Source organism: Gastrolobium bilobum, unplaced genomic scaffold (assembly GCF_033153095.1).
Source record: "Gastrolobium bilobum isolate Gb01-03AN ecotype WA unplaced genomic scaffold, APGP_CSIRO_Gbil_v1 utg5903, whole genome shotgun sequence".
Classification (NCBI taxonomy): Eukaryota; Viridiplantae; Streptophyta; class Magnoliopsida; order Fabales; family Fabaceae; genus Gastrolobium; species Gastrolobium bilobum.
Genome location: NW_026899498.1, coordinates 690,812 through 714,278, shown reverse-complemented (window position 1 = coordinate 714,278; position 23,467 = coordinate 690,812). Strand labels below are relative to the sequence as shown.

Here is a 23,467-nt window from a genome sequence, read left to right as displayed (position 1 = left end):
AACGCCATGTCATGTCAAGCTTGCACGGTGGGTTCGAGGCCATGCCTTAAATAAAATAAATAAAAAATAATGAAAAATATCTGTGCCCATCCCAAAATCACGCACTAAATCGTTCCACATCAACTTCTTGGACTTTTCTAAGATTGATGGATTAAATTGATGTTACTTATTTTTAAAAAATAAATTAAATATTTACTCTTCATTTTTTTTTTTCATGAAAAAAACTGAAACCTGACTGGTCATTCCTAAGTAAGATTATTAGACGCTGGTCGAATTTTTTTTTAAACTAAAAATTACTTATAAATTAAAACTAAAAATAGAACGTAAAAAAATTAAATATTATTTGATTATTAAATAAAATTTTTAACTTAAAAATTACTTAAAATCACATATTTTAAAAAAAAAAACTCTCTATCTCTATCTCTATAACTGATCATTTAAAAATAAAATATACAATTCAAAAAAAGTTGATAAGAGTTTAAAAAAACTCATTTTAAGAATTTTTGGCTTTTATTTTTTTATTAATATAAAAATAAGCTTTTCATTTATAAATTTTTTTTCTCAAAATTTATTTAGCCTAATTTCTGCTTAAAAAAAATATCCAAACATATGCTTAGTTAACTGACTCATTTAAAAAATTAAATCCAAACAAAAGTGATTAGTGTGGATTGTAATTTTCTCCTTACCCAACCAACTTGGGGACTTTGATCAAAGTAATATCTTTTGACTAATATTTTACCAGTATGCCATCTTACATTTCGAATTTTTCAAAATGCCACGTTTCAATCCCGCTACATCAACCAGCGATATTGGCAGACGACACGTGGCGATCATCCATGGTGATCCATTCTCGCTGGTATGACAAGCTAGAATGGCTTGTCAATCAACCAGTCTGCACACTTTGAAAAGCAAGATACGTGTCACTCTCCCACCATTCGCCCAGCTATATTCGCTGTACTTTCTGAAAAGCAGGACATGTGTCACCCTCTCACCATTCGCGCTAGTCAACCAAGCTAGATTTGTTGTACTTTCAGACACGTGTCAGCACCCCCTTAATCGCGTTGGGCTGCCTAGCTGGTTTGGTGCGTACTTTCACGACACGTGTCAGCACCCCCTATAATAAAAATATTACATTTTTATCCTATAATTTTTTATTAATGCTACTAATAAAAAAATATTAAATATAAAAACAAAACCTAATTACAAATTACGATAATTAACAATCCTTAAATAATATTAAACTAATTATTGTAATTAACATTAACAATGTCTCTTATCCTATAATTTGTTTATTAATAAATGCTAATAATCACAACAATATTAAAAAAATACTACCCAAATTACTAATTACAAAAATTTTAAACCGTAAAATTTACTTATTCTTTTTTTTTGGTGTGGAAATTTACTTATTCTACTAATTTATATAATAAAAAATAATTAAATTTTTATCCTATAATTTTTTATTAACAAATAGTACTAATTAATAAAATAATAAATATAAATACAAAACCTAATTACTAATTACGATAATTAACAATCCCTAAATAATATTAAACTAACTATTATAATTAACGTTAAATTAGTAGAATAAGTAAATTTCCACACCAAAAAAAAAAGAATAAGTAAATTTTACGGTTTAAAATTTTTGTAATTAGTAATTTGGGTAGTATTTTTTTAATATTGTTGTGATTATTAGCATTTATTAATAAACAAATTATAGGATAAGAGACATTGTTAATGTTAATTACAATAATTAGTTTAATATTATTTAAGGATTGTTAATTATCGTAATTTGTAATTAGGTTTTGTTTTTATATTTAATATTTTTTTATTAGTAGCATTAATAAAAAATTATAGGATAAAAATGTAATATTTTTATTATAGGGGGTGCTGACACGTGTCGTGAAAGTACGCACCAAACCAGCTAGGCAGCCCAACACGATTAAGGGGGTGCTGACACGTGTCTGAAAGTACAACAAATCTAGCTTGGTTGACCAGCGCGAATGGTGAGAGGGTGACACGTGTCCTGCTTTTCAGAAAGTACAGCAAATATAGCTGGGCTGACCAACGCGAATGGTGGGAAGGTGACACGTGTCTTGCTTTTCAAAGCGTGCAGACTGGTTGATTGACAAGCCATTCTAGCTTGTCATACCAGCGGGAATGGATCACCATGGCTGACCGCCACGTGTCCTCTGACAATATCGCTGGTTGGTGTAGCGGGATTGAAATGTGGCATTTTGAAAAATTCGAAATGTAAAGTGGCGTACCGGTAAAATATTAGTCAAAAGGTGTTACTTTGGTCAAAGTCCCACCAACTTGACACTTGTGCAGCCCTAAATTAAAGTCTTAAACACATCAAAATAGTTAGAAACAGAGACATTAAGGCAACTATGTATTAATAAAATAAAATAAAAGAGACATTAAGGAAACTTAATCAGTGCTGAAGAAAAAAGTGATGTGCATATTATTATTGTCAGAAATTAATATTTGTACTTTTAAAAAATATAGAGTGATGTTATTTTAGTTAAAACTAATATTTTATGATGAGAAAAACAGTAACACAACAACAACAAAATGGTGGGAGAAAGTAAGTAACTTTTTAATTTAAATATTTAATAAAAAATTATTTTAACTAAAATAAATATACTTTAAAAGAACAAATATTTTTTCTATCATCAAAGTCTTCATTATGGGCTATGCGATTTTTTTTCTCTTTTTTTTACAATAATAAAAATTAAATACATAATTTAATACAAACTACCAAAATTCCTCGTCATTATACCAAATCTATGCGATTTACTATAGCCTGTTGTTTACGTTACTCTAGCTTTCGTGTATGCTTTATGGTATGGGATTTTTTTCTAACTTAGCATATGTTTAGGCTTAATGGCTAGAGGGTGAGAAATTTTTTTGGGGAAAAATATTTCTGCAAATGCATATAATTTATCTGTATTTATCCTCAAAACGACATCGTTTTGGTATTGAAATCTTAAAAAATTATAAATATAAAGACTACTATAACTCTGAAATAAATTAAAATTACAAAAATACCATGATTTCCGCTCCAAAATGACGTTGTATTGGATTTACTGCAGATAACTTATCTGCAATAACTGCAGAAAAAGTGAACCCATTTTTTTAACAGGTTTATGCATTTAGTAGTTGATCGCATGTTCAAAAATACAAAAAAGAAAACAATAAATATGATAAAAAATGACGACCATAATAGATGAATAAACAGTTATAATTTTATAATTATTTATCTTAATATTTTTTTCTCTTTTTTATTATTATTAATTCATCTTTGTATGATTATAATTCTTTATATGATTATGTTCTGGTTTATATATATATATATATATAAAAGAGGAAATATCAAAATATAAAATTAGAGGTAATTGCGGGTTCATATCATATTTATAGCCTAGCCAACTCGATCTAACGCAATTAAATTTTTTGAATTGAGTTGGATCATCATGTTCATTAAGGTTAAGTATGGATAAATCTGAAATATATTAGTACTGAGTAGCGTGTTAAATTTTTTCAACCCATCTACTCAACTTCTCGAATGTGCAAAATGTCTAATTGATCCAAACCAAATTAAAAATTAAATCAAACCAAATTAAAAAAATGGTTTTTTTTCGAAAACCGATTAAAAAATATATCCACTTTTTAATTTTAAATATAGTTTGATTATTCATTTATCAAATGGTTTAGATATACTGCATAATCAAATCATATTCATTTCTTTTTTTTAATCATTTTACGTTTTAACCCAATATATATATATATATATATATATATATATATATATATATATATATATATATGAGTTTAGTGAGTATTAAGTGATCACTTGATGTAAATTAGGTCCAGTGTACTATATTCTTCCGCGAGAATATAGTGCACAAAATTTTTTGCCTATGTTCTCCCGGGAAAACACCTGTAGAACACCATTGTAAGAATTTTGACTATATTTTCGCGGTAGAATATAGTCAAAATTCACTTATTTAACAGTTCAGTGACTGAATTTTGGATTTTTCATATATATATATATATATATATATATATATATATATATATATATATATATATATATATATATATCAGCTCTTACATTCTTTGCCCTTGACTCCAAGTTGAATATTCCTTCACTAGGAAAATCGTGTTCCAAACACACAATAAGAGAACTTTGACATTGCTGATTGCAATATAGAAAGACAGCATTATAGCACACAACAATTTCAACATTCTCATTTTGACAACTTCAAAATAACAGATCAAGAATGTTATTATCCCCTAAATAGTGTGATAAATAGATGGTCGAATTTGATCAATACTATGGTCATTTTGTTTACGAAAATCTATGGATGATCGATGATTAGAGGATTGCTTTCCAAGTAAGTGTAAGTAATGCTTATGAACTATGTACCTACCGGTTCAATGCCTTTATTCTTTTAAAAGATGTTTTTTTTCACAATCTTGGTGAGGTGACTACTCAGAGAGAACTCTGAATTATCTAATTATAAATTCTCCCAGGCTCCATATATAGTTCTACATGTCCATGTAATTGTTGTAGGGCCGGCAAAATGGGCTGAGCCCGCCGGGCTGGCCCACCCCGCCTGCCAAATGGGGCGGGCTGGGTTGAGTTTTTCAACCCACCAGCCCGCCAAACCCGCCAGCCCGCCACGGGGCGGGCTAGCCTGCCAATTCCTTTTTTTTTTTTTTTTTTTTAGGTTACCCAATTGTTATGTAGCTCCGTATCTTAGATTTCTCTGCATGCAAGTGGCTTTTTTGAATTGTTGTGGACTGCTCATACAACACTTTGTTACTTATTTTGTTACTCTATTTTATCCTGATATGATTTTATTTTTTTATTATTATTTTTGGATTGAAAGAAGCATATTTATATGCAGATTATTAAACACTGATCTTCTTGGTTTCATAAGCACATTAGGATTTTATGCAGATTTTTGTATACTTTTATGCAGATTTTTTTATGTGATTTTATGCAGAATTTAATTTTTTTATTTAATTTATATATTTTTTTATTTTAGGCGGGCTGGCCCGTAGCCCGCCAGCCCACTCATAAAACGGGCCGGGTTACTCAATTCAACCCATTTTGTCAAAACGGGCCGGGGCGGGCCAGCCCATTTTGGGCGGGCTAGTGGCGGGCCGGGGCGGGCTGACCCATATTGCCAGCCCTAAATTGTTGTAACATGCATCTGTATTGATTTAGAAATATATAAGATAACTAAAAAAAAAAGCTAAAACTATCACCGGATATCCTAGTAGTATCGAATATAGTGTGTGTCTATGATTGATATGAAAACCATTTCAATATGGAAGAGACAGTTACTATTAAGTATGAAATGATGTTTAGATATAATATTCAATGTTTTATTTTATTAATTATTTTATTTTATTTTTTTCAAAAAAAACACAACTCATCAAAAACCAATTTTAAATTTGTTATAAAATTGGTTTTAATTTGATAATTGGTTTTTGATTTAAAATTGGTTTTGAATTAAAATTGGTTCAAAACCAATTTTCAATCAGAACCGGTTATAATCCATAAACTGATTTTGGAACCGATTTCAAACTGGTTTGAAAAAAACTAAAACCGATTCTTAAAATATAAAATCGGTTTGGTTTGAAAACCAAACAATTTAAAATCGATTCGGTTTTTGAAAAATCGAACCGAACCGCTTCATGCACATCCTTAAAAGTCATAAAAGTCATGCATTATGAATTTATGATAAAAAACCAGAATGTGCTCTCTTTGCGTCTCTTGTTAATAGTCTGGGTTAGGAGCTTGCACATAATAGAGGAGTTTGAGATCCACAAATACTCTCTCTGTCCTAATTTTCCTTTACTTATCCCCCAACCCTCCCTCATAGGGACACAAGGTGTGTCTAAAGCCTTTAGAAAGAAAAATACATCTATGCCCGAAGTCTCAAGGTGTTAAAATGGGTCAAACTTCACATACTAATTTGAATAACATGACAAAATATGCGAATTGGGCCAACAAGATTAAAGTAAAAATAAATCCAAAAGCGACATGGACCCTTAAAAGTTGAAACCCATATTAATAGGTTTTTTTTGATTAATATAATCCTTTATTAATAATTATTTACTAAATTGTCCTTGATTAGAAATTATTTCGAATTAACCCTTCAAAAAAACATAACATTAATCTGACCTTGTTTGATTGTTGACCACGAAACCTACCTGGGTACTTCACTCCATACGCGGGTATTTTTTTGAAAAATCAACTCTACCCGGATACGGAGGTGCGTACTCGGGTATTGTTCTTAAATTTGAAAAAGTCTTGAATTATTTCTCCGGTAGGTATGGGGATACCCGGATAGATTGTGACGATATCTACGGCTCCTCCTCCTTCTCCTCCACAGACAGTAACCCCTCCTCCTTCCCCACCCCTCTCTCCTCTGCCATCACCTACGCTGCCGCCAACTAAGTCCCCTCCTCCGTCATCATCCTCGCCTCTGCCAACTAAAAGGAAAAGTAAATTCACAATGGGAAAAAGAAACCCAGCTCACAGAAACAAAACCTTTTTTTGTAGCAGAAGAGAAATCAAGGAGCATCCAGCATTTCATGACCCAGATTTGTTACTGGCTTAATCCACTGTAGAAGCTGAAGTCAAGGCCAAAATGCAGCATACCCATATCTCCAAAACTGGCACAAGGTAGAACCCATAAACAAAAAATGAAATCTTTAACAATATCTGAAAGGAGGGTTTATCTATGTAGGAAACTAGGAAGCTTCAAAACTCCAAAGGAAAAAAAGCTTATTTTGCGAAATATGGCAATAGTGGCATACACAGCACACCCCACAAGATGTCAGGCCGATATCTACCCGAATACCCCATACCTACCGGATAAATAATTCAAGTTTTTTTCAGATTTAAGAACAATACCCGGGTACCCACCTCCATACTCGGGTAGGGTTGATTTTTTTTAAAAATACTCGGGTATAGAGTGGAGTACCCTGGTAAGTTTCGTGGTCAACGGTCAAACAGGGCAGATTGGTGGTGTTATATTTTTTTGAAGGGTTAATTTTTTGAAATAATTTTTAATCGAGGTAAATTTGATAAATAATTATTAATAAAGGGCTGCAGTGTTCAAAAAGCCCATATTAATATCAACAAAATCTCCTCTGTGGCTGAGTTGCTATAACCACATTCCCTATACGAATTATTATTAGCCTTTCGTTTACTCTTTCCTTGTATTCGAATATGCTTATGAGAAAGGATCTCTTTTTCTAACTTTACATAACTAATAAATTAACGTGATGACAAACAATTTCAGAAAAAAGAAGGTGAAACCTGTACGTTTGAAAGATACAAATATGAGCTTTCTTTTTTATTTAACATTAAACATCTATAAAGTTATGTAACCCACTTATTATTAAAAAAAATGCGTTTTTTAGAAAAAGAAAATTAAACTTTTATGTTTAAAAGACAAAAATAAATGACTTTTCTATTTATTTAACATCAAACATATATAAAGTTACGTAACCAGCTTATTAAATAAAGACCTTTCCACTTGTAGTATAATCCACATAAAACTCACCATCTATATAGGGTTAACAAAATTAGTTTGAGAAGTGTCATCTGTCTAACTGTAGCATTGTAGAGTAGGAGGCTACCTGTCCACTGAAATTAAGCTGATCAGTGTCGTGTAAAATAATTGAACTGAATCGAATTTAATCATATTTATTTAAATGAATTTTGACAATTGAATTGATTTAAAAATTAAACGGAATTAAAAGAATTTGTTTGAATTTAAAAAAAAAATTGAACTGATTTGTTTTAATTCAAATTGATTCCGAACTCGTTTGAAACTAATTAAGAATTAATTATTTAAATCGAATTGGTTTAAACTTTAAATTGTTTGATTCGGTTAAAAAAACCGATTTGGATTAGATTCACTCGCAATTCAGAATATTATTTGGATTAAAATTATAAATATTATTAAGACTAATAAAAAGAGTTAACTATTACAAATATTTCCAAAAAAGAACTAATATTAAAATCAATGACAATGAATCCTCTTATATTTTATTTAACATATTATGATTATGAATCATATAAAAATAAATTAACGGTGATAATTTTAAAATTACTTACTTTATATTTTCTTCTTCTTCTTATAATCATATTCACCTTTTTATAAGTATCTTCAAAACTAATAATCTATTATTATTTAAAAAAAAAAATTGTCATTTTAAAAAGGGGAACCGCCCCTTCCATATATATGAATATGATGCCATTTCTCAAGTTCCATCAAGTTTGCAAGTTTTCTCAAGAGTCAAGACTTAATAAGTAACATTTGTCTATAATCTCTGGAACCTTCGAGGTAAGTACATGATGGGCTTTGTGGCATCCAAATGAAGTTGGTAACTGTTAACTATTGTTTGCTCCTTGTGTCGCTTGAAAACAAGATACATCCTAGAATTGGTTTATATAGATTACAATATTGGGTTTTATGTACTTTGTAATTTCTAGACCCTTCCAATTTCAATATCCCTCACTGCCTTTCCGATCTATGGCTTTCGAGACGCATTGTTTTCTGAAGAAATAAAATAAAAACCAAAATATTAAAATAATATTAAGTTTTTTTGAAAAACCTCAGTAAATAGACCCTTGTTCCACTGTCACGGGTCATTGTTCATTCTTAGTCTCGTAAGTCGTAACCCATGCCAACGTCGTCGTTTCCTCGTTCTCATTAACTGTCAACGCCGGAACCCAATCGCCAATGTCGGCCTCCGGTGGCGCCGCGATCGCCGGCGAGGACTGCGTCCGGAGCCTCCGGTTTCGCGGCGAGAATCGTTTCTACAACCCACCACGGTTTCGGAAATGCAGACAAGAACAAGAACAAGAACAAGAACAAGAACAAGAACAAGAACGAGAACACAACCGGAAGCAGGAACGGGGGTCAACGTTGTCGGAGAACAGGCCTGGTTCCTCTTCCGGTTACTCCATTTCTTCGAGGGGGACAACGAGTGACGTCTCCAATTTGGGTCGATTCTTGGAGCACATAACCCCACATGTTCCCGCCCAATATTTTCCCATGGTAAATCGATGCTTTTCAATTTTCATGATACGAGTTTATGATCCTTTTTTTTATTATTTTATTTAGTTTTATTAATTTGCAGTGAAAAGTTTGATTTCTAATGTAATCAAGACTCGTTCTTTATGCATTGAATAAATTAGGATGATACTTTCTTTTAAGAATATCCCCTGAATTGAGGTAATAATGCAAACAGATTGGTGTGACTATGATTGCTTATTTTGTTTCAAAGGGCATTGTTGGGCTTATTTTGGTGGAAATTTTTTGTATGGATCAACAGAGAAGTGTGAGGAGATGGAAAACAAAGGAGACAGAGTTGCATTCATACTTTGTTCTTGGGGACTTGTGGGAATCTTTTAAGGAATGGAGTGCATATGGGGCTGGTGTTCCTCTGGTTATGGATGGTAATGAATCCGTCACGCAGTATTACTATGTCTCCTTGTCTGCCATTCAGCTTTATATTGATCCGTCAAAACCTTCCCTGTGCTTAAGGTCAGTGTTTTACTGTGATAAATGTTAGTTCTACATGTTCCCTCTTCATTCATTGACCAAATTCCTAACATTTTGACATTCTGAAGTAATTGTTTTTTTTTATTTTTTATTGTTGTACTGATTCTGGATTGTTCACTATAATATTTGATGAGTATTTTATTTTATTTTTCCTTTTTTTAACTTAGTGGAGAGTTAGATGTACTTATAATTGTGCATCTAATTCTGCATTATTTAAATGTGGTCCAAATTTAACAGTTCAGAACTATACTACCAGTGAAAACTTAAAACGTTTAGAGCAAGCATCTCAGATCTTATAAATCATTAGTTTTTGAGCAGACTAGCAGAGCCCCCTCCGATTTGAACTTACTAGACTTGAATGTGATGGATTATACCACGCCCAATTCATGTTGCATAAAAACTTGACTGTTGCTTCTGATGCTGTCGGTCACCAAGCCTCCTTATCTGTACACATACTTAGAGATTTGATCCTCTAACCCGTAGGATGGCCAGGGCCATAAACAAATTAGAGTTTTAGTTTTGATGTATTGCGAATGTAAAAAAGTTTTGTATTGTCATCCAGTGTTGTATTATCACATATTTTATGAGTTTGACAACTCATGTGTTATTACACTCATTACCCACCCCTACACGCACCATTATCATCTGGTCAGAATATCCATGCAGGGATGTTATGAGTGTTATTACACTCATATATATATATATATATATATATATATATATATATATATATATATATATAGAGGTTAGCAACCTCCACATTTTGTTATCAACGAAACTTTGTCTTAAGGATATTTTTGTAACTTAGGATTATCAAATTTAATGAAAAATGGGAATACTAACAAAAAATTTAATGCTAAAAGAGAACTTGTCTAATCTAATTACATTAAAAAAAGGGAAAGATAAAAAAAAGTAACAATTTTGACTAATTTATATAAAAAAAATACAAAAGAGTTTGGCACACAAATTTTAAATAAAAAACATTTATAAGTAATTTAATAAAATATAAAAAAATTGTAATTTACTTAAGTAATACATAAATATAATAAAAATCAGTTTGTCTATCGTGTTCATTTTTTTAAGTTAATTTTAAAATTTTATATGGAGTATCTTTTCTTATCCTTTTTACTTGCTATTTAATGAATGAATTTGTGCATATGAAATTTTTTATTAATTTTTAATATATAATTTTAACATGATTTTTCTCTCTTCATCACTGCCAATTTCAACTATTCTCTATAAAGTTAGCCTATCCTTTCTTCCTCCCTCCTTCTCTCTCTCTCTCTCTCTCTCTCTCTCTCTCTCTCTCTTATTAAATGAGCTAATTTGAACCATTAAATCAAAACAAAATCAATGATTAGAACCTGATGTAATAGGTTTAAATGACTAAAATAATAAAACCATGACTGAATGATCAAATCAGTTCCTCTTTCCTGATATGTTCCCTTATATATTGTAGAATCACACTTTCTACACCAAAGCTTAAGCTGTTAGTGATGGTTCAACTTTATTTCCTTATTGCTTCTCAAAGCCTGATCAGGAACTAAGGGACTATACCCATTTTAAGGTGCCATAGTTTGGGATGTCAAGCCCAAGAATCTTAAAGGTGACACTAGCCCGATTAGTCTGATTAGTCATTTTTAGGCTTGGCTTCTGATTATTGTGCTATGGAGATGCCTTCGGCATGTTCTACTGAACATGCTCTAGGTGAAGCTATAACACATAAGTTCAAGTTGGAGGAAAGACTAACTGTCCTACGTTGAATATCTTTTATAACCTTGGCCAACAAGTTCATATCATTTTGTCTATAGAATTTTGGAGATAGATGAATAAGACAGTATCCAACTTGCGGACCAAGGGTATGTGATCTAATCTTGAGTTGAGCAGAAAAATAAAGTGACTAGTGTGGATCTTCCCTCTGTTGTCCTGCGCTATTAAATGACTTTTCAGGAGCTGTCTTAGCCTAAAACTTATAGGAATATGGCTTATTTAGGTAATCTGATTTTACTTATCTTTCTAATTGAGTTTATCACATGTTAGCTGTGTCTGTTTGTGGGTTGAATTTAGCATATTTGCTCGACTGTCCACACTCCAGAACTCTATTAAATTCTCAGAATAATACTGTCCCCTGGCGTATCTTTGAAACTATTTTTTCGTGTTGCTCGTAGTCTTGGTATTGCCTGCAAGTTGTAAATGACATTCAATAGCATACGTGTTTAACCTATAATTTTATAATGACAAACATCCATTTAGATGCTAGGAGTTCAGAATAAGGAGACTACTTTATCATTTTTCCTATTGTCAGCTTTTTGTCCTATTTTCAGATGTAGGCATCCACGTTCGACCCTTTTCTATGCACCTGTTTACTACTTTGGCTGAGTTACAAGACCTAGCAAACCACTTATTTGTTGAATCTATGAATCGGTTTCATTCTCGTTTCCATCATATTGCAGGAGACCCAATCAAGAGAGTGACTCTGAATCAGCTAGAGAGACAAGCAGTGATAGCAGCAGCAGCTGTTATCAGGGCAGTTGGATCAAGCCTAACTTGTCAGATCCAAGCAATCATGGTCTGGAAAAAGTTTCACTAAAAAGTAAACCGTTCATGGGTTCATCAAGTGATGAGACTGATAGCTGCAACCCACCTGGTCAACTTATATTTGAATACTTTGAGCATGAAACACCTTATAATCGTGAGCCATTAGCAGATAAGGCAAGAACATTATCCTTTGGATCGGTTCCACTTTGAGATTATGTTGTTTTTCAATCCTAACAAAGAATTATATTTCGTGCCTCAGATTTCTAACCTTGCACGTCAATTTCCTGGGTTGAAGACATACCGGAGCTGTGATCTTTCACCTGCAAGTTGGGTTTCATTGGCTTGGTATGTTTATCTCATCCTTTTAATTGTGAGATTGTTAGGGTTGGTTGACACATGATTAGTACTAATTTAAAATTATATGCAGGTATCCAATATACAGAATACCTACTGGTCCTACACTACAAACCCTGAGCGCCTGCTTCCTGACATTCCATTCCCTGTCAACAGCTTTGCAAAGTATGTCATGCTGTCTTTTGGCTAGTTTCTATATGTGCTAAGTGCATGTAATGTAAGGGGATCAATTATAACAGTGTTATTTGAATCAGGTCCAAATACTGATGATGGGTTTCATATTCACTGTTCAAGAAGTAGGGACATCTCATCCAAGCTATCATTACCAGTCTTTGGACTTGCCTTTAATAAGTTCAAAGTTTCTATCTGGGATCCTGATGGGGTTTCTGAAGGTCAGAAAGCTAATTCTCTGTTGCGAGCTGCTGACAACTGGATTAGGCTATTGAGTGTTAACCATCCTGATTACAATCACTTTACCTCCCATTATTCGTATTGGAGATGAGTAGTGTTTTCTCTGAAACTGAAGCACCCCAACTCCCAAGTCCCATTTTATGAACTAGTGGTATCCTCTCTGCCAGGATTACTTGTGTTGTCTTGAAATAGAACAACAGGGCCATTGCTTCAGTGAGGGATTCAGGGTTCATATTAAAAGGGTCTGTTCTTCTGTTTTAAGAGGAGGCCTCTAACCAACAGTTTCTGCTTCTTTCTTGTATGATGATGAAGAAAAGGTCCAATTGTCTCTGTAAAATACGTGTTTCACCTGGAATTTTGTGTCTAGTTTTGTACAGACTATGGCTGACATCATATTCCTCAATATACACATCCTTATTGTGAGATGCAATTATCCTACAGGATTCCAGTACTACTGGTTTATTCTTGATAACGGCTATTGTTGTAACTAAGTCCAAGGGATATTCCATTAGGATTACCTGGATTTTCCTATTTTGCGACCGGCACTAGTGGTAACTTAGTCATCCCTTTAATAAAATTGAAGGCAACAGCTGGTTAAAATCTGAAACTAAAATATTAAAATATATTTCAGAAATATATTCATTGTAAAGAATTTAAGGCCAGTTTTTTAAAGATAAACAAATAGTTTTTTTTAATAAAAAGAAAAAAAATTCAAAACATAATCAAAGTATTTTATTTTTATTTTTAAAATTTATACTAAGGAATTTTATTTTCTCATTCTTATTCTAAGAGGATTCTTAACTTATTAATAAAGCAACATTAGAAATCGCGGTTTTTTAGCAAACTCGAGAGAATATGGAAAGCAGATCCTAGGACCAACGACATTGACTAATAACAGATAGGAGCTATTATATATCAAATCTAGTAAGTAAATAATTTTATAGTATAATTTTAATATCAACTGAAATATATTCTATAGTCTGGTATCGTTTTGTCTAGTACCATAGGATGGTATAATCTGTACATTAAAACCAAATCAATGAAATCAATAAATCAATATACCCTCCCTAAAATTATTTTTGCTTTACAGTTCCCTCTATTTTAAATACTTAAACAGATCAATTCTAAAAAATTTAAAAAAAAAAAAAAAAAACTTACGTGAATAAAATAAAAAACTATACTCATTAAGAATTAGTTTCCTTTCAATTTTAACCCTCTAGAAGTTAAACAAAGACTAATTACTTTTAAAATTATTCTTGTTTTTATATTTTCACTAGATAAAATAAAAAAAAAATGTCAACAAATTAATAATAATTTGATAATAAAGAGTAATCTAATCATGTACAGTTATATTATCATAATTGATATTTTCTTTAATCACTGCAATTCAAACATCAGATATTTTGAAACAATACAAGTTCATAACTAACCAATACTCGGTCCTAAGAACACCACTCCGCGTCAAGCTTATGATAAATACGCAGCTGAAAACTCAACAACTGTTCCGGAAGATTAGCTCAAATTGACACTCCAGTGCCCTTACCTTTTTTTTTTTTTTGGGTTATCGAGGAAAATCTTAAAGAAAAGCCTAAAACACAAAGATGCTCTGAATTGTACTGCGCCCATTGTTCCATTCTCGTCAAACGAATTTTATTCCCATTGGTTATTTGGAACTAACATAGAACTCAAACAGGATAAAAAGGGTTCTTCCATCTTTGCATTTTATGAACATAATTTATAGATACATTACATATTTATCCGATCTAGCTACTACAACCACTTGGCACCATTCTGAGTAAACTCCTCCCTCGTGCTTATAGCTCCTGCTCCTAATACAATAATGGCATACGAGCTACAATAATTTCAGTCATAATTTATCATCAAGAATGGTGGACATCAGCAGCCCTTGCACGAAATCAAACCTTCGAGCCTTCTCTACTTGATCCTCGTCCGACAGCTGTAACTGTTCAATTTTTCTGTAACCATACACTATTGTCAGACAAGAAGTTTAAAACTAGTTCTGAGTGACAAAAAAAAAAAAGGGCTTTGAAGCAGTATGCCAAGATTCTAAAATGATCATATTACAGTTCAAGTCATACGGTAACATATTTAACCTCATACTGAGTATAACACCTATCACACCTGCGCATACATCTAATACTAGAATTTTCATTTAAAAAAGAAATAAACCCTACAAATTTCCCATTTATATCTCAAACAAAGTAAAGCTTAATCAAACAACAATATCAACACTCCTACCTTTCCAAGAAATCATCTTTTGAGCTTTCTTTAACTGGGGCAACTTCGATGGAAGGACAAGATTGTACACTAACAGATTCATCAGCTACAACCGGATTAAAAATAAATGATGACAACAGAGGATCAGGCTCAGAATTGGAGGAAGCTACGTACGAAGAACCTCCCAGAAGGGACTGCAAGGCTCCTTCTCGCAACTCTTTTCTCAATATAGAAAATGTTGAACTAGAGCCTCCTTTCCTGACCCTTCTTTTACGCTGCACGTAATTTCTTGTTACGGAAAAACTTTGAAGTCTCCAGTCTGACACTGTTATAGAAACTAAACCAAGAAAACCAAAACATTTGGCCAAAATAATTGTACATGGAATGAAATAATTACATGAGGCAATGCAAATACAAAATTGGTTCACCTGACACAACGACTTGTTTTATATACTTATTACATTGATAGAAGATAGCACAAGATATTATTACCATTTAACAATGCTGAAATACTAGAATAACTACATACAATTACTAGCCACATTAGACAAATTCATCAGATACAGCATACCATACCTACTAAGAGGCAAATAACGGCTGCTCTTCATTTCAAATAAACTAAACAAATGCTTGCTAAATATTGAAATACTCACTTTCCAACAAATTGTACATATCCATCAAATATGCGCAGCAAAGTTTTTAAACTTCAAGAGTATCAAACAATTGAGACGCCTATTAAGTCTACAACTTGATTCCCCACCCCCGCCCCCAACAACACATGAGCAAGGATCTAATTTACAGAGAAATTGAAACAGCAAGAACAAAAACATCAAACAAAACCACCCGCAAAAAAGGATATTTTTAAAAAATTCCCATGTTGCGTGGTAATATGTCCAACAAGATCCATTCCCACCTTTTTTCCGCAAACCGGACACACCTGAAGATATAAGCAACCCAAGCAACAACCACAGTCAGCAGATAAACACTAAAAAACAAAGGCAATAACCGTTCACGGCAATAACAGTTCACACAAAGAAATCCTCTCTCGAGATCAAGTCTAATTAAGAAAAAAATGAGGTTAAAAAACACGTCATCCTACGCAAATACAACATGTACGTTTGCGCATCAAACAAAAATTGGTAGAAAAGTAATTTCAGCCCAGAAACACAATTATGATAAGAAGGCATATTCTTCTTCAAGTACCAAGCATACCCACTCACTCATCTAGTGGTTATCCTCACTATTACAAACTGGACCACTTCTCAAGTTGTAACAAGACAGCCAATTTGTACTTTTATTTTTCTTTAAAAAAAAAAACACACTTTTTTTCTGAAAAGATAATACAGTAACTGTTAAGCCAAGATACAAGCATATTTTGGTCCTCCCTTCATATGCTTCTTTCCATTAATAATAACACACAAATTTTCCAAACTATTAATATCACAATATTATTATTATTTTACAACGTTGTGTTCCTAGTTCCTAATAGAAAAATCAAAGGCGAGGATTTTGAATTGAGAAATGAAGTGCAAAAAAAAATAAAAATGGATACCCCATTCTTGGCTTCGAGAGGATGGTCCTCGTCAATGTGGCAACAGAGGCCAACGACGTCGTAATCCTCAGCGCAGAAAGGGCAGAGGAACTCCGCTCTGAAATCATCGCCACCGTCGGTATCGTCGAGACCACCGAGGTACAGATCTGCAAACAACACCGATTCATTTTAAAATACCATAAAAAAAAAAAAAAAAAAAGAAGTAGTGGGGAATGGTTTGAGAGAAGGTGAGTGACCAGATCGAGAATGATAGCGGCGTGAGGAGCTTGAGAGACGAGCAGAAATCCAGGAATCGGAGTCCATTTTGGAGAGAAGGAAAGTGGAAATTGGAGTGCGAGTGCGTCGAAGATGAAACGAAACCCTAAGATGGAGATTGAGGATAGAGAGAGAGTGTATCCTTAGAAACAGAACAGTGTGTTGTTGTGGTGTTTTTGTTTCTTAGTTATAATTAAGAAAGATGGTGTGCTTTGCTGTTAATGGAGAAATCACCATGTGGCTCACTGTCTAATTTCCTAAATACCCCTTTAACTACTTTTTCCGGTCACCCGTTCTTGTACGCGGGAATCATGTTCCCGATTCTAGTTTTATATTTATATTATTAACGGAGTTATGAGAACTAAGCAGCTCTCGTAGCTCAGTTGGTTAGAGCACCCGTTTAGTAAGCGGGAGGTCTTGAGTTCGACTCTCAACGAGAGCATTTTTCATAATTTTTTTTTCTTTGTTCATTTAACTTGATTTATTCATTTCTTCCTCCGCCTAACACTCGTGTCGCTTATTCTCGAAAGTCGAAACTATTTTTAACCTTGAGCAATTTCTCTCACACAACAGATTTATGTACTTTTACCCATCTTATCTATTAAGGTGTAACACAACCTATTTCTAAAATCCCCCACAGCAATGCAACACCAAGTAAAAATACAATTTATAGTTTCTCTATATATATTTGTAATAATTGGAAACTCAAACAAAACCTACTTTTATTTTGGGTTGAATTTATTTATTCAAAATCTAATTATGAATGAAGATTTCTAATAATAATAATAATACTGTTAGGTCCTGGAAAGACCGTATTGCTATACTGTATGGTATGCGCTCGGAGTTACCGTGGAATTAGGTATGCCTTTGGCCTATAGCCAATATCTCAATCACTGCGTACAAGCAATAGGCTTATAGCCAAGACGTGGGTGTGTGCACAGTGTTGGCAGTAATAATAGATAGGTTCAAAAGTGTATACCTGGGGTCTAAAATCCCCCACAGCAATGCAACACCAAGTAAAAATACAATTTATAGTTTCTCTATATATATTTGTAATAATTGGAAACTCAAACAAAACCTACTTTTATTTTGGGTTGAATTTATTTATTCAAAATCTAATTGTGAATGAAGATTTCTAATAATAATAATAATACTGTTAGGTTCTGGAAAGACCGTATTGCTATACTGCATGGTATGCGCTCGGAGTTACCGTGGAATTAGGTATGCCTTTGGCCTATAGCCAATATCTCAATCACTGCGTACAAGCAATAGGCTTATAGCCAAGACGTGGGTGTGTGCACAGTGTTGGCAGTAATAATAGATAGGTTCAAAAGTGTATATCTGGGGTCTTTAGCCTTTTATTTATAACGGTTACCTCCAGAATTTTTGTAGATCTCCCAGTTGTAGTATGATTCAGCTTCCTGGCTATTGAGATAAGGACTCTATCCCTAGTATCTTGTTGTTTAATATTGTTAGGATAATTGAGCATTTATCCCTTAGGGGGCGTTTGGTTCAGGAAATTTTTTGGAATAGTAGGGAAATGAGATAGATAGAGAAATGATTGGAAAGATAGATAAAGTGAGATAGGTAGAAAAATGTAAAAAAAAAGTTGTTTGGTGGGGAAAAACTTTACTGGGAAAATTAGGTAACTTTATGAAATCAACAGTGCATTAAAAGCCAGATAACCGGTTTTCCGAAAAATCCCACCTTCAAATTGGTTTCTAAACAGTGCGGATATCTATGTTTCTCATAAATCCAGACAAATTGGATAGATGAGTTTTTGGTGAAAAACGTTGAAACAAACATGGTGTTTCTAAAAGCCATACTCGAGAAAGATAGATATCCGCTGAAAAGCCCCCAACCAAACACCACCTTAGTGGATTCTTAGGTAGGTAGTTAGGATATGACATATATCCATAACAGTTGCCTCCAAGCCTGGTATTCCGAAGCTCGGAATGCTGGGGTGTTTGCGTGTTATCTGATCTTGCTGTGCCGAGGTGTTGCCGGGGTACATCAGTACCTCGGACATAGTCTTGATGTCCGCCATGTCAGTGATATTATGTGCTTTTTCTGAGTAATTTCATGTTTTCTTTCTCTTTGCTGAAATCTCATTTGTTCGTATTAGGTCGTGGTGTAGACCTCGGTCATCATGTCATGGATAAGATCGTGCCTGACTCTTGTCATTTCAACGTGACCTTTTACTTCACCTTGACGGTTATAAGCTCCACGTGTCTTATGGCTATTTGAGATTAATGCATCGTGGTTAACGAGTCGTTCTGCATTTGTGTACGTGATGATTGCTCGCATTTAATGCGTGCAGGGCGAAATCACCCTTTTGTCCCTGGTTGCTTAACCGTTTGCAACCCTTTCATCTTCGCGCCTAGAATAGGTTCTAAGCAGAGTAGGGTCAGGACCTTTTAAATTCTTCTTCTCGCATTGTTTGCAAGTTTCACTTCGTTTTGTATTTCCCCTTCCTGTGCGCTTCCTCTTCATCTTCAGGCGTGTTTGTATTATAGCTAAACTCTGCCCAATGCAAGAAGTTGAACCAATGTCTGGGTTGGTCAGCTACAAAACACCGCAAGTACTGTTCCAATGTCCTGTTCACCACCTCTGATTGTCCATCAGATTGAGGATGATAGGTTGTGGTTCTCTTAAGTATCGTGCCACTTAATTGGAACAACTCTGTCCATACTGGATCACGGTCAGAAATCAATGATCTTGGGAACCCATGTAACTTGCAAATCATTTGAGAAAATAGAAGTGCTACTTTTGCTGCATTAAATTTGGTTGGTAATGCTCCAAAGTGAGCATATTTAGATAATCTGTCAACTATGACTAGGATAGTAGTGTAAGCATTAGAGTTTGGTAGGCCTATGATAAAATTCAGAGTTAGATCTTTCCAAACCTTTTCTGGTATTGGAATGGGTTGTAGCAAACCTGCAGGAGCTTAAGCGGAGTACTTAGATTGTTGACAAATCAAGCATTGATTCACAAATTTTTTAACATCTTGATGCAAACCTGGCCATGTGAATGCACCGAAGTTCTGGCTACTGTCTTCTGTATTCCATGATGACCCCCAACTGGTGTAGCATGTGTCTCTTGCAAGATTTCTGTATTAAAGCTGATGTGGGATCCAGTAATAGTTTTCCTTGTTTGAGTAAGAGCCCATCTCTGATATCCATATTTGTGCTTCCTGGTTGCATGTTCAACTCATTGTGAAGCTGCAAAAAATATTTGGATTCCTTATTCTCCTTGCGTAAGGTGTCCAAAATGTCAAACTGAACCGTGGATAGTGTATACAATGAAAAGGCAGCTGGATGTCTAGATAGAGCATCAGCTACTCTATTTTCCTTCCCTGACTTGTATACTATGGAATACTGAAATCCTAGTAACTTAGCCAAATAATACTGTTGTTCTGGTGTTTGTACCACTTGATCAAGTAAAGCTCTAAGGTTTTTTTGATCCGTGCGGATAAGAAACCTCCTCCCTAGCAAGTACTGACGCCATTTCTTCACGGCTTCTGTGATTGCATATAGCTCTCTCACATAAGCTGAAGCTTTTTGCATCCTCAATGATAGCTTTTTGCTAAAATAAGCTATTGGATGTTTCTTTTGAAGTAGCACTGCTCCCACCCCTAAATCAGAAACATCAGTTTCAATGACGAAATCTTGGTTAAAATTTGGAAGAATACGAATTGGTGCTGATAGCATGGCAAATTTGAGTAGCTGAAATGCTTCCTGGGCAGTGGAGGACCAAAGGAATGAATCATTCTTTAACAGATCCGTAAGAGGTGCTGCAATTGCTGTATAGTTGCGAACAAATCTCCTATAGTAGTCAGTAAGTCCCAAGAATCCCCTTAATTGCTTTATGTTTTTGGGATTTGGCCAATCTGCCATTGCTTAAACTTTTGATTTATCCATATTGACCCCTTCTGCTGACACAATGTGGCCAAGATATTCCACTGATTGCTGCGTAAAAAGAGCATTTGCTTTTCTTGATATAAAACTGATTATTTTTGCAATGTAATAAGTACCAACCAGAGGTGTTGCCAGTGATCTTCGATGGATTGGCTGTAAATCAATATGTCATTAAAGAACACAGCTACAAATCTCCTCAAGAATGGTTGCAACAGTAGGTTCATGGTGGCTTGGAATGTAAAAGGTGCATTTGTGAGACCAAAAGGCATCACCAAGAACTCATAATGGCCTTGGTGTGTCCTAAATGCGGTTTTATGAATGTCAGGGGGATGGACTCTGATTTGATGATACCATGCCCTCAAGTCCAGCTTGGAATTTTTTTTGGATCCTCCCAATTCATCCATTAGCTCATCCGCTATAGGAATGGGAAACCTATCCTTGATTGTGATACTATTAAGGGCTCTTAGTCTATACAAAATCTCCATGAGCCATCTTTCTTTTTGACTAGTAATACAGGTGAACAAAAAGCACTAGTGCTATGCCTGATAAAACCAGATTCCAACATGTTGGCTACCTGTTTTTCAATTTCATTCTTTTGGAAGTGTGGATACCTGTATGGCTTCACATTGACTGGCTGTGATTGTATTTCTAGATGAATTTCATGATTCAAGTCTTGATGAGGGGGTAATTTTGTGGGCTTTTGAAATATTCCTTCAAATTCAACTAGCAGTTGTTGAATTTGTGGACTCATAACTTCATTGGGCACAGTTTGCTGTGAGTCTATCACTGTCAACTGGTATAGCGAGGCAATTTGACCAGAATTGTGGATCTTCTTAAATTGGTTCAAGGAAAAAGGACTGCTATGTTGTTCTCCTTGTAACTTAATAACTTCTCCTTCCCATGTGAATTCCATAGTTAGACGTTGGTAGTCTACTGCAATTGGGCCTAGGAGTTGTGGCCATTGTACTCCTAATACCATATCCACTCCTTGGATAGGTAGCACCTGGAAATCAACTAGGAAAATGTGTTGATGTATCTTGACAGGTACTGCTGCACAGAATCCTTGACATTTCAGGACTTGGCCATTCCCCACCATAACATCAAATTGTCTGTCTGTAGACATAGGTAGATGTAAGGAAGAGACCATTTGTGGTTGCAGGAAGTTATGAGTACTTCCTTCATCAACCAATAGTAACATTTCTGACTTCCCAATATGACCATGAAATCTTAAAGTTTGTGGAACCACGAAGCCTGATAAAGCATGGAAACTAATCTGTGGTGTTTCATGTTGCACTAATAACGGTTCCTGATCTGGTATCATCAACTCTTCACTAGCATTAGCATCAGCACTCAATGAATATTCCTCATCCGGTACAATTAATATGTGTACATAAGCTTTACATTTATGGCCACGAAAGTATTTTTCTCCACAAGTAAAACATAAGTTCTTGTCCCTTCTCTCTTGTATTTGACTCTGTGTTAGCCTTTGAATAGTTTCCTTAGGTTGGATAATGTTGGTATTGTTACTGACAGGGTTCTTGGAAGATGAAGGATTGGTTATAGGTGTGTTTGTTGGTGTAGGTAATAGTGGTGGGTACGGGGAATGAAGTTTGGGATAAAAGTATTTACAGGCTAATTTGGCTTCCTGTATTTTGGCCAAGGCTATGGCATTTGTAAGTGTAGTGGGTCTAAATGAATTTACTTTATGTTGAGTTATTGTTTTCAAACCATAAATGAAACAACTAAGTAAAAATGATTCTGATAAACCATTTACCTTATTGGACAAGGTCTCAAACTTCTCTTGATAATCAATGACTGATCCCTGTTGAGTTAACTTTGCTAGTTGTCCTTGATAATCTTCCCATTCAGAGGACCCAAACCTCACTTGCAGTGATTGGAGGAACATTGGCCACGAGGTGATTGTCGTATTTTTCTTAAGCCATTGGTACCATGATAAGGCTTCCCCTTCGAAATAAAATGGTGCAATCCGCAGTCGTTGTGTCTCGTTCATATCATAAAAATCGAAGAATTGTTCCACTTTGAAGATCCAATCTTGTGCATCCATGGATCCATCAAACCGAGGAACCTTGAGTCTCAGATTATGAGAGTCTTGATGATCATTTTCGTTGATGTTCCTATGCTCCGTATCTGCTAATGATGATGAGGAACTCCTTTCTTGGAAATTATCGAAGATTACATCTAGTTTGCAAGTGAGTTCTTGAAATTTCTTGTTCATCTGATCCTTCAACGTGTCAACTCAGATTGAGTCTGGTCCAAACGATTGTCCATGGAACATGCTCTTGTTTCTAGAGGCATGGTTTAGATGAAAGCACCAATTGAAAATGATGACCCTTATCTGCGAAGAACAGTAGAGGAAGAATAAGAGAAGAAACAGAGGAAGATGAGAATTGAACTGCTTTATTATTACTCAGATCAAAAGTCCTTTCCATTACATTCAGATCCTCTTTTATACTAAAGGATCCATACTCTCCTTTTTAACAAAGTCTGTTGCTCTTTCTAACAAACTAACTACTAGTAACTGACTAACCACTAACTAACTAACTACCTTTTGATGAACCTTCTAATTACAACTCCTCACG

The 23,467-nt window shown here is 34.3% G+C and overlaps 3 protein-coding genes and 1 non-coding gene across 5 annotated transcripts; 2 read left to right on the top strand and 2 right to left on the bottom strand.

Moving 5' to 3' along the window:
- Nucleotides 1-8,468: 8,468 nt before the first annotated feature.
- Nucleotides 8,469-13,324, top strand: LOC133290713 (uncharacterized). The gene is made up of 6 exons (XM_061488848.1): nt 8,469-9,095; nt 9,373-9,584; nt 12,056-12,314; nt 12,400-12,485; nt 12,568-12,659; nt 12,749-13,324. The coding sequence occupies exons 1-6, from the start codon at nt 8,778-8,780 to the stop codon at nt 12,994-12,996; spliced, it is 1,215 nt and encodes a 404-aa protein (XP_061344832.1). The 5' UTR covers nt 8,469-8,777; the 3' UTR covers nt 12,997-13,324.
- A 1,193-nt stretch (nt 13,325-14,517) lies between these two features.
- LOC133290672 (protein DEHYDRATION-INDUCED 19 homolog 7-like) lies at nt 14,518-17,156 on the bottom strand. Of its 2 annotated transcripts, none has more exons than XM_061488799.1 (5): nt 16,932-17,156; nt 16,696-16,841; nt 16,012-16,080; nt 15,165-15,418; nt 14,518-14,881 (listed from the first exon to the last, which is right to left on the bottom strand). In XM_061488799.1, the coding sequence occupies exons 1-5, from the start codon at nt 16,996-16,998 to the stop codon at nt 14,773-14,775; spliced, it is 645 nt and encodes a 214-aa protein (XP_061344783.1). In that variant the 5' UTR covers nt 16,999-17,156; the 3' UTR covers nt 14,518-14,772. The 2 variants fall into 2 exon arrangements, with proteins under 2 accessions (XP_061344783.1, XP_061344782.1); XM_061488798.1 differs by having other exon boundaries at nt 14,526-14,881; nt 15,165-15,424; nt 16,003-16,080.
- Nucleotides 17,157-17,318: 162 nt separating this feature from the next.
- TRNAT-AGU (transfer RNA threonine (anticodon AGU)) lies at nt 17,319-17,392 on the top strand. The gene has a single exon. It is a non-coding gene; the product is annotated as a tRNA-Thr (tRNA).
- A 3,457-nt stretch (nt 17,393-20,849) lies between these two features.
- LOC133290697 (uncharacterized) lies at nt 20,850-23,103 on the bottom strand. Its single transcript, XM_061488824.1, has 3 exons — nt 21,479-23,103; nt 21,140-21,371; nt 20,850-21,020 (listed from the first exon to the last, which is right to left on the bottom strand). Exons 1-3 carry the CDS (start codon nt 23,101-23,103, stop codon nt 20,850-20,852), a joined length of 2,028 nt encoding a protein of 675 aa, XP_061344808.1.
- Between the last annotated feature and the right edge of the window lie 364 nt (nt 23,104-23,467).

Bases quoted from the DNA above. Each gene is read 5' to 3' on its own strand.
- LOC133290713 (XM_061488848.1), top strand. From the start codon at position 8,778: ATGTCGGCCTCCGGTGGCGCCGCGATCGCCGGCGAGGACTGCGTCCGG. The intron at 12,315-12,399 runs GCAAGAACATTA...TTCGTGCCTCAG, and splicing joins GTGAGCCATTAGCAGATAAG to ATTTCTAACCTTGCACGTCA. The intron at 12,660-12,748 runs GTATGTCATGCT...TATTTGAATCAG, and splicing joins CCTGTCAACAGCTTTGCAAA to GTCCAAATACTGATGATGGG.
- LOC133290672 (XM_061488798.1), bottom strand. From the start codon at position 16,998: ATGGACTCCGATTCCTGGATTTCTGCTCGTCTCTCAAGCTCCTCACGC. The intron at 16,842-16,931 runs GTCACTCACCTT...TGTTGTTTGCAG, and splicing joins CCGCTATCATTCTCGATCTG to ATCTGTACCTCGGTGGTCTC. The intron at 14,882-15,164 runs GTAGGAGTGTTG...GTATGGTTACAG, and splicing joins AAAGATGATTTCTTGGAAAG to AAAAATTGAACAGTTACAGC.
- LOC133290697 (XM_061488824.1), bottom strand. From the start codon at position 23,103: ATGAACAAGAAATTTCAAGAACTCACTTGCAAACTAGATGTAATCTTC. The intron at 21,372-21,478 runs GTATCCACACTT...CTGTATTACTAG, and splicing joins GTCAATGTGAAGCCATACAG to TCAAAAAGAAAGATGGCTCA. The intron at 21,021-21,139 runs GTGATGCCTTTT...ATTGATTTACAG, and splicing joins AAGGCCATTATGAGTTCTTG to CCAATCCATCGAAGATCACT.